Consider the following 10,469-nt stretch of genomic DNA (forward strand, 5'->3'; position numbering starts at 1 on the left):
CCCAGTACACTACTTTAATACAGGACTAGTAAAGGCCCAGGGCACTACTTTACTGAAGACATATATCATTAAATATTAATATCTGATTTTTCAGTGGGTGCTGCTGCACCCTCAGCACCCCTACTTCCTGCGGCTATGATCACATCTGTCATGATCCTTTTTAATATTGGATGACTTTACTCACATAAAAACTGTGGATGGAAACGTGGTTTATGTGACAATCTGGAGTGGCCTACATAGGAATGAAATAATCATGGAAGCTTCTTTTATTASAACGACTGCTTTTTACCATTATACCAGGAAGCTGTGTCGGTATGCACATCAGTCGGTGTGATGCAAATAACATGGCTAACATCCTGGTTTTAATGTCTATGGTTGGCTGAGGTATTGTGCCTTCTCTGCYACACTATGTCCACCAGGAGGTGCTGTCTGCTTTCAGAAACATAAATAAAACATGTGATACCGGAAGTGTCYAGTCGACATGTGCAGCTTCAAAACAACACCAGCACATTATTTTAGACCTTTTCCATAAGTCGCTTCTGTCATCAAAATTGATTGCATTTCACCACTGATTCAATATTGTGAAAAGGTTTTGTAGCTAATTTCCTAGAACTGTAGATATAATGCGTTGTTTTGGTCTCACTCACTTCCCAGTTACAAGGTTAGTGGCAAAGTTAGCTGGCTAACGGTAGCTAGCTAGTTCGCTACATAGCTAGGCTACTAGCTAACGTTAGGAAACCATTATCATGTCAACCATAAAGTATTGTATGTTAGGTAACAATATAGTTACACGTTTATTCCCAAAAAGGACATATTCGTGGTGTGTACAGTTGAGGCATCAGCAGCTTTACTGCGCAGAGAACTGGCTTAAGGTACCAACAAGTTATAAATGCCATAAGAGATCACATCATGTCAATCAATCATCATATCAGCATATCTCACAATATGGGCTTCAACGTCACAGAACTACAACAGTGTCATGGCAGACATCTATCCCTTTACAACACAGAGGCTTTTCACTGTCAACATACCAGCAGACAATTAGGGATGAGGATGATACCCCAGGACATGAAAGCCTGGGCAGGGAGGAGGACGGTTATATAGATGACAGTGAGATAGATGAGCTGTTTCAGCACCAGGTCCCTATGGTCGGAGAGGGAGACCACCGCGTCTTCATYGTCCATCCTGATGTGAAATGGGGAAGCAGGAAGCAGTACCTGACCACAGGTGAGTGGAAACTCCGGAGCTGGCCTTTAAACCATGCCAGGCAGTTATGTCATTAGGGTGGGTTTCATTTGTGGAATGTTCCAACAGGAATCTGTTCCAAAAAACTTTGTAAAGTACAAGGTTGCCAACAAACAACGCATACAAAGTGGCATGATCAATTGAACTAGTTGACGAATAGGCATCAACTGACCACGTAGCTTATTCTTAATGTTTGTCCATCGGCTACCAGAGTGAGGACAGACATTTTCCGGAATAAATAATAAAATAAACGCAGTGAGTGAAAAACTTAATGAAATAACCCACTCCCTACCTGGTATCTTATTCTGCCGCTATACAACTTTGTATACGTTGTTTGTTGACAACCTTGTTATTTACGAAGTTTTTGGAACAGAATCCTGTTGGAACGTTCGACAAATTATACCCACCCATGTCATAGTTCCAAATGACACCCTGTTCCTCAGTGGCCTCCTATGGACCTTAGTCAAACATAGAACACTATACAGGGAGTAGGATGCCATTTGGGACGAAGCAGTTCTGTCATGTGTCTCTTTCACAGCTAATCTGATGATGGCGGAGGCAGTGGGTTTGGTCAACACTCTACAGAACTGGAGTGTCATCGACAAGATCATCCTCTCCACCAAGACACCAGAGAAGAAGATGATCTTTGGCAAAGGCAACTTCCAGACGCTCACAGGTCTGCAGGTCTCCCCCCGCCTGTTTTAACCCCATAACTTACCCTCGCCCTAACCCTGTTTAATGAAGTCTGTTCTTTCTCCCTGACACAATTTGACAGGCAATGTTTGGTGATATGTAATGGGAGTCACTATTTAGCATTACTGTATTGACTCCAGAATCCTATTGTGATGTTTTTTTCTCAGAGAGAATCAGAAGAACTCCAGGAGTAACTGCTGTGTTTGTCAACGTGGAGCGTCTGTCCCCTGCCTCAGAGGTGAGAGTGGGAGACGAGAGCTTTACCCATGCACTACAGTGTAGATTGTCCCATAGACCTGTCACAATGTGGCATATGGCTGCATAGACTTGACTCTGATAGTATATTTTCCTTTCAGAAAGAGTTTGAGGAGGCGTGGGGGGTGAAGGTGTTTGACAGATACTCTGTGGTTCTCCATATCTTCCGCTGTAATGCCAGAACCAAGGAGGCCAAGCTACAGGTCTCCCTGGCTGAGATTCCACTGCTCAGGTAGCGTCCTGGTATTTTACCTATGTATCACCCAAGTATTCATACTAATGTAATACAATGTAGAAAGGTAGAGGCAAAGTGAGAGGGATAATTGAGCCCAAAATCTGTTTTATCCAGCAGGTGGTGTTTTCGCACACCAATCAAGGAGATTTTGTATGGATGTCAATGAATTTCGAATTTGGTTAACAGAAATTGGAATGGCTTATTTGCTACGTGAGGCTTATTTGATCTAATAGAAGTTTCGTAATAATTAGGTTGTTACGAGTGTACTGATATAAGTAGGACACGTAACATCCTGGTAGGCCTGTCCCCAACACAAAAAATCTTGGTTGACCGAAAGTCGTCTATTCTTTCGACCAATCGATTGCTCAACATTTTTAAACATGTATTTTACCATATATAGACACAGCCAATGTGTTTTAATACGATCAACTATGTGCATTGAGCTTGTCTGATGCTTTAAGCTCACGTTTTGATGCCTCGAGGGCGCCAGAGTTCTAGATACCCAGAAGAAAAAAACCTTAACCTGACCCAACTATTCTCCTGCTCCCGCTGGCTCTCTCAGATTCTGCCATTACTCTCTTGAAGTTGACGGTAATAGTCTACACGAGGAGTCGGCAACCTTTCTCATGTGGAATGACAATTTATCTTACCATTTCTACTGATCTGTGTGCCAGTTATGGTTTTCCAATGCACATTTTTGTGAAACAGTTTAATTTATAAAACACTTTGTATCTTAAAACAAACCTAAAAAGTAACTTGTATTTTTTTATTCACCTTTATTTAACCAGGTAGGCCAGTTGAGAACAAGTTCTCATTTACAACTGCGACCTGGCCAAGATAAAGCAAAGCAGTTCGACACAAACAACAACACAGAGTTACACATGGAATAAACAAACATACAGTCAATAATACAATAGAAAAGTCTATATACAGTGAGTGCAAAGGAGGTAAGGCAATAAATAGGCCATAGTGGCGAAATAATTACATTTTAGCAATTAAACACTGGAGTGATAGATGTGCAGAAGATGAATGTGCAAGTAGAGATACTGGGGTGCAAAGGAGCAAAATAAATCAAATAAATAACAGTATGGGGATGAGGGTAGTATTTAGATATGGGCTATGTACAGGTGCAGTGATCTGTGAGCTGCTCTGACAGCTGGTGCTTAAAGCTAGTGAGGGAGATATGAGTCTCCAGCTTCAGTGATTTTTGCAGTTCCTTCCAGTCATTGGCAGCAGAGAACTGGAAGGAAAGGCAGCCAAAGGAGGAATTGGCTTTGGGGGTGACCAGTGAGATATACCTGCTGGAGCACGTGCTACGGGTGGGTGCTGCTATGGTGACCAGTGAGCTGAGATAAGGCGGGCTTTACCGAGCAGAGATGTATAGATGACCTGGAGGCAGTGGGTTTGGCGACGAATATGTAGCGAGGGCCAGCCAACGAGAGCATACAGGTCGCAGTGGTGGGTAGTATATGGGGCTTTGGTGACAAAACGGATGGCACTGTGATAGACTGCATATCTGCAACGAACTTGAAACATTGTATCAACTATGAAGTTAAGTCCACATGAAGCTTGCCCTAGCGAACTTGTAACATTGTATAAAATCTTCTGGGCCCTTAGTTTCCCCCGCCATTGTGCTCGGGACAGACTATTTGCGCAAGGGATAAGAAGCAGTGCTTGACTTGGGCAGGAGCCGAGTACCGAGTATCACATTTCTACTGCTCCTGTTCCTCTTCTAGAATTTTAGCTCAAAAGTATTGTGGAGCTCCTGCACCTAAATATAAACAGTAGCAGCACTCAAAATGTGTACCGGAACTTATTTCAGTCCAAGTCAAGCACTGATAAGAAGCCTATTGTGGATCGCAGCATGCCATGTTCCCCTTTCACGCTGAGTGGTTATCGAAGGGGAGAGAGATTTTTCATTGAGGAACTACTGTAATTCTCAGTGCTTGATTTCTCAATGGAGAATAGTTGATACAATGTTTCAAGTTCGTTGCAGACAGGCCATGTGTAGCCACTGTGATTTATAGGATAGTTATTTTTATCAGGATATTTTCTACCTGCAGGCTGCAATGTTTTTATTTGTTGGCTTTATGTAGACTATTTTTCCATAGTTGGCAATGGCAATATGTAGTCTATCACAGTGCCATCCGTTTTGTCACCAAAACCCCATATACTACCCACCACTGCTACCTGTATGAACTCGTTGGCTGGCCCTCGCTTCATATTCGTCGCCAAACCCACTGGCTCCAGGTCATCTATAAGCGTTAAGCCAATCAGAAATACTATCAGTTTCCCAAATGGGCACATTGATATGCCTACATTTGCGTGCAGGCCAGGTAGCCTATAGGCCTGCTTCTATACGTGTGCGTCCTTACTCAACATTGAGAGGGGCGCTTCAAACAAAAGACAATGACTAAATTGACAGAACTCGTAAACGGAATTCAATAAACCAAAGAGCACTCTGAAAACAAATGTGTCCACTCCAACAATGAGAACAGGAAGACAGGAATAATAATAATGAATGCATTAAAATAAATGACCGTAACCACAGTAACAAACATTGTAGATTATAAATTATAAGAATTAACGGTAAATGTACTACTGGTGATATATGTAATGGGGAATTGATATACACTAAGAATCAAACACAGGGAGGGTTTGGCCGGTAGGGATATCCTTGTCTCATTGCGCACCAGCGACTCCTGTGGCGGGCCGGGCGCAGTGCGCGCTAACCGAGGTAGCCAGGTGCACGGTGTTTCCTCCGACACATTGGTGCGGCTGGCTTCCGGGTTGGAGGCGCGCTGTGTTAAGAAGCAGTGTGGCTTGGTTGGGTTGTGTCTCGGAGGACGCGTGGCTTTCGACCTTCGTCTCTCCCGAGCACGTACGGGAGTTGTAGCGATGAGACAAGATAGTAATTACTAACATTGGATACCACGAAATAGGGGAGAAAAGGGGGTCAAATAAAATTAAAATTAAATAAATAATCAAACACAAACAATTCACACAATGAAGTTATGAAACAATGAATGTGCACAAATTGGCTGGAGAGAACTCATTCTGGAGAGAGAAGTGCATCTGGGCGCATTGCCAGTCCCACGTCTACATTAGACAGTATTTATGGTGATACGGCCTCAGCAGAAGTCAGGGCATTCACACTTCTTGCTTTTCGCAGAGCTGTTGTCAATGCGGAGCTACAGTGCATTCAGAAAGTATTCAGACCCCTTGACATTTTCCAAATTTTCTTACATTACAGCCTTATTCTAGAATGATTTTTTTTTTAATATATATAAAAAAAATCCTCATCAATCTACAAACAGTACCCCATAATGACAAATCGAAAACAGGTTTTTAGAAATGTTTGTGAAAAAACAGAAATACCTTATTTACAGAAATATTCAGACCCTTTGCTATGAGACTCAAAATTGAGCTCAGGTGCATCCTGTTTCCATTGATCATCCTTGAGATGTTTCTACAACTTGATTGGAGTTTGGAACCACCAAGGCTCTTCCTAGAGCTGGCTGCCTGGCCAAACTGAGCAATCGGGGGAGAAGGGCCTTGGTCAGGGAGGTGACCAAGAACCCGATGGTCACTCTGACAGAGCTCCAGAGTTCCTCTGTGGAGATGGAGGAACCTTCCAGAAGGACAACCATCTCTGCAGTATCAGGCCTTTATGGTAGAGTAGCCAGAGGGAAGCCACTMCTCAGTAAAAGGCACATGACAGCCCGCTTGGAGTTTGACAAAAGGCACCTAAAGACTCTCAGACCATGAGAAACAAGATTCTCTGGTCTGATGAAACCAGGATCGAACTCTTTAGCCTGAATGCCAAGTGTCACGTCTGGAGGAAACCTGGCACCATCCCTACGGTGAAGCATGGTGGTGGCAGCATCATGCTGTGGGGATGTTTTTCAGCGCAGGGACTGGGAGACTAGTCAGGATCGAGGGAAAGATGAACGGAGCAAAGTACAGCGAGATCCTTGATGAAAACCTGCTCCAGAGCACTCAGGACCTCAGACTGGGGTGAAGGTTCACCTTCCAATAGGACAACGACCCTAAGCACACAGGCAAGAAAACACAGGAGTGGCTTCGCGATTAAGTCTCTGGATGTCCTTATGTGGCCCAGCCAGATCCCGGACTTGAACCCGATCTAACATCTCTGGAGAGAACAGAAAATAGCTGTGCAGCAACGCTCCCCATCCAACCTGACAGAGCTTGAGAGGATCTGCAGAGAAAAATGGGAGAAAATCCCCAAATACAGGTGTGCCAAGCTTGTAGCGTCATACCCAAGAAGAATCCAGGCTGTAATCACTGCCAAAGGTGCTTCAACAAAGTACTGAGTAAAGGGTCTGAATACTTATGTAAATGTGATATTTCAGTTTACATTTTTTTAAACATTTGCAAAAGATTCTAAAAAACGTTTTTTTGCTTTTCATTATGGGGTATTGTGATGTCATTATGGGGTATTGTGATGTCATTATGGGGTATTGTGATGTCATTATGGGGTATTGTGATGTCATTATGGGGTATTGTGTGTAGATTGATGAGGAGGGAAAAATAAAGAATCCATTCTAGAAGAAGGCTGTAACGTAACAAAATGTGGAAAAAGTCAAAGGGTCTGAATAGACTGTATATATTTGTTACTACTCGGCTAAAACAATCTCAGTCGACCAACAGCCTAACGACCAAACAATCGACCAGTCGATTAATTGGAGTCAGCCCTACATCCTTGCAACTTTGAGGAAAAACACTTTATATCGGAGTGGTCGTCGATAGTTACAACAGCCACAAAGACATAAACYCCAACCATTTCTACAATTTATCTTCTTAAAATGTGATTTTAAACCTAACCACACTGCTAACCTTATGCTTAACCTCAACCACACATGCTAACCTTATGCCTAACCCTAACCTCAACCACACGAGAACAAAGCTCACCACAGCAACAGCTCTAATCTTGATACTAATCTTAACCAGTCAGGGCAACATGGCTCACTCCAGTAACCCCCGCCTGGGTCTGGCTCGGAAGATTTTCCCCCCATACAGAGGTCTTCTAGTCACTTATACAATTGTCAGATCAACTGGCAGAGAGACAGCAGGCACTTATCAGGCAGACAAATGAAATGATCAAACGATACTGTATGGCGCTGACTGGGGTGCATGAGCGTAATTTCAGGGTGGAATCTCGTGATCTGGTCCATTGGACTGCCGATTCTGCAGATCAGATGATCAGAGTCATGGCTTAAACAGTTCAACTAGAGGTTGGGAGAACGGGAGAACCCGCCCAGTCTAATATTCTGAATTAGTCTCTGAGTCAGAGAGGGGTTTAGTCTCTGACATTTACATTAGGAGAGTCAGAGAGGGGTTTAGTCTCTGACATATTAAGCTTATTTTCCCCTTACCTAACCTTAAATTAAGACCAAAAAGCAAATGTTAATGAATGTGAATTTGGACTTTGTAGCTGTGGTAACTAGTGAAAACCGTTGTGCCTGTTCACACGCGGAGCATGGTTTTGCCTGATCTTGCCTCCTCCCGACTTCCTTCCAAGACATTTATATTCATTGTTAAAGCGTCCGTTAGAGTATCTGGTCAGTATAATGGATAATCTGTGATAAAGTGTATTTTTCCAGTATGTGATCCACAGCACCAACTAGTGTAATTTTAATGCACCTCCGTTGAATCTGTTTTGAACACTGAAATACCATTGAACAGGATGTTTTCCAACATGTACAGATCCCGGTTGAGAAATGAAGTGGCCAACTTGGACCAGCAGGGGGGCGGCTCCAGGTACATTATGGGTTCAGGTAAGCCTACAGTAATATGGGTTCAGGTAAGCCTACAGTAATATGGGGTCAGGTAAGCCTACAGTAATATGGGGTCAGGTAAGCCTACAGTAATATGGGGTCAGGTAAGCCTACAGTTAACAGTAATATGGGGGGTCAGGCTAAGCCTCAGTAATATGGGGTTCAGGTAAGCCTACAGTAAATATGGGGCCAGGTAAGCCTACAGTAATATGGGGTCAGTAATGCCTACAGTAATATGGGCTCAGGTAAGCCTACAGTAAATTATTGGGGTCCAAGGTAAGCTACAGTAATATGGGGTCAGGTAAGCCTACATGTAATATGATTCAGGAAGCCTACAGTAATATGGGTTCAAGGTAGCCTACAGTAATATGGGGTCAGGTAAGCCTACAGTAATATGGGGTCAGGTAAGCCTACAGTAATATGGTTCAGGTAAGCCTACAAGTAATATGGGGTTCCAGAGTAAGCCTACAGTAATATGGGTCAGGTAAGCCTACAGTAATATGGGGTCAGGTAAGCCTACAGTAATATGAGTTCAGGTAAGCCTACAGTAATATGGGTTCAGGTAAGCCTACAGTAATATGGGTCAGGTAAGCCTACAGTAATATGGGGTCAGGTAAGCCTACAGTAATATGGGGTCAGGTAAGCCTACAGTAATATGCGGTCAGGTAAGCCTACAGTAATATGGGGTCAGGTAAGCCTACAGTAATATGGGTTCAGGTAAAGCCTACAGTAATATGGTTCAGGTAAGCCTACAGTAATATGGTTTCAGAGTGCCTACAGTAATATGAGTTCAGGTAAGCCTACAGTAATATGGGTCAGGTAAAGCCTACAGTAATATGGCGGTACAGTAGACCTCAGTAATATGGGTCAGGTAAGCCTACGTATGGGTCGGTAAGCCTAAGTAGTATGGGGTCAGGTAATGCCTACAGTAATATGAGGTTTCGGTAGAGCCTACAGTAATTGAGGGTTCAGGTAAGCCTACAGTAATATGGGTCAGGTAGCACAGTAATATGGTCGGTAAGCCTACAGTAATATGGGTTCAGGTAAGCCTACAAGTAATATGGGGTCAGGTAAGCCTAACAGTAATATGGGGTAAGGTAAGCTACAGTAATATGGGGTCAGGTAGCCTAAGTAATGGTCAGGTAGCCTACAGTAATATGGGGTCAGGTAAGCCTACAGTAATATGGGTTCAGGTAAGCCTACAGTATATGGGGTCAGGTAAGCCTACAGAATATGGGTTCAGGTACCTACAGTATATTCAGGTAAGCCTACAGTAATATGGGGTCAGGTAGCCAAGTATATGGGTCGGTATAAGCCTACAGTAATATGGGGTCAGGTAAGCCTACAGTAGTAATGATGGGTTCAGGTAAGCCTACCAGTAACTATGGGTTCAGGATAGCCTACAGTAATATGGGGTCAGGGTAAGCCTACAGTAATGATTATGGGTCAGGTACGCCTACAGTAATATGGGTGTCAGTAAGCCTACAGTAATATGGGTTCAGGTAAGCCTACAGTAATATGGGGTCAGGTAAGCCTACAGTAATATGGGTCAGGTAACCTACAGTAATTTGGTCAGGTAAGCCTACCAGTGATATGGTCAGGGTAAGCCTACAGTAAATATGAGGGTCAGGTTAAGCCTACAGTATATGGGTCAGGTAAACCCTACAGTAAATGATTCAGGTAAGCCTACAGTAATATGGGGGTAGGTAATGCCATAACGAGTAAATATGGGGTCAGGTAAGCCTACAAGTAATGAGTTTCAGGTAAGCCTACAGTAAAATGGGTCAGGTAAGCCTACAGTAATATGGGTTCAGGTAAGCCTACAGTAATATGGGGTCAGGTAAGGCCACAATAGCAGGTACACAATGATGGTTCAGGTAAGCCTACAGTAATATGGGTTCAGGTAGCCTATAGTAGTATGGGGTTCAGGTCTAGTATACCTACAGTAATATGGGGTCAGGTAAGCTACAGTAATATGGGGTCAGGAGTTAAGCCTACAGTAATATGGGGTCAGGTAAGCCTACAGTAATACTGGAGTCAGGTAGCCTACAGTAATATGGGGTCAGGTAAGCCTACAGTATATGGGTCAGGTAAGCCTACAGTAATCAATGGGTCAGGTAAGCCTACAGTAATATGATGGGTCAGGTAAGCCTAAATGTATATGGGGTCGATAAGCGGTACGTAATATGCAGCTCTACCAGTAATTTCATGTGGGGTCAGGTCAGCCGTCGAGTAATATGGGG

At 43.4% G+C, this 10,469-nt stretch overlaps 1 protein-coding gene across 1 annotated transcript in view; it reads left to right on the plus strand.

Annotated features, from left to right (window-relative positions):
• Positions 1-480: 480 nt before the first annotated feature.
• The window catches only part of gtpbp6 (GTP binding protein 6 (putative)), a 24,442-nt gene continuing 14,453 nt past the window's right edge, over positions 481-10,469 (plus strand). The window contains exons 1-6 of the mRNA XM_070441480.1: positions 481-1,227; positions 1,784-1,921; positions 2,106-2,176; positions 2,295-2,425; positions 8,156-8,252; positions 8,503-8,527. Of these exons, the coding sequence (XP_070297581.1) occupies positions 747-1,227; positions 1,784-1,921; positions 2,106-2,176; positions 2,295-2,425; positions 8,156-8,252; positions 8,503-8,527 (943 nt within the window). The 5' untranslated portion in view covers positions 481-746. The remainder of the gene's footprint in view (positions 1,228-1,783; positions 1,922-2,105; positions 2,177-2,294; positions 2,426-8,155; positions 8,253-8,502; positions 8,528-10,469) is intronic.

Source organism: Salvelinus sp. IW2-2015, unplaced genomic scaffold (assembly GCF_002910315.2).
Source record: "Salvelinus sp. IW2-2015 unplaced genomic scaffold, ASM291031v2 Un_scaffold4094, whole genome shotgun sequence".
Classification (NCBI taxonomy): Eukaryota; Metazoa; Chordata; class Actinopteri; order Salmoniformes; family Salmonidae; genus Salvelinus; species Salvelinus sp. IW2-2015.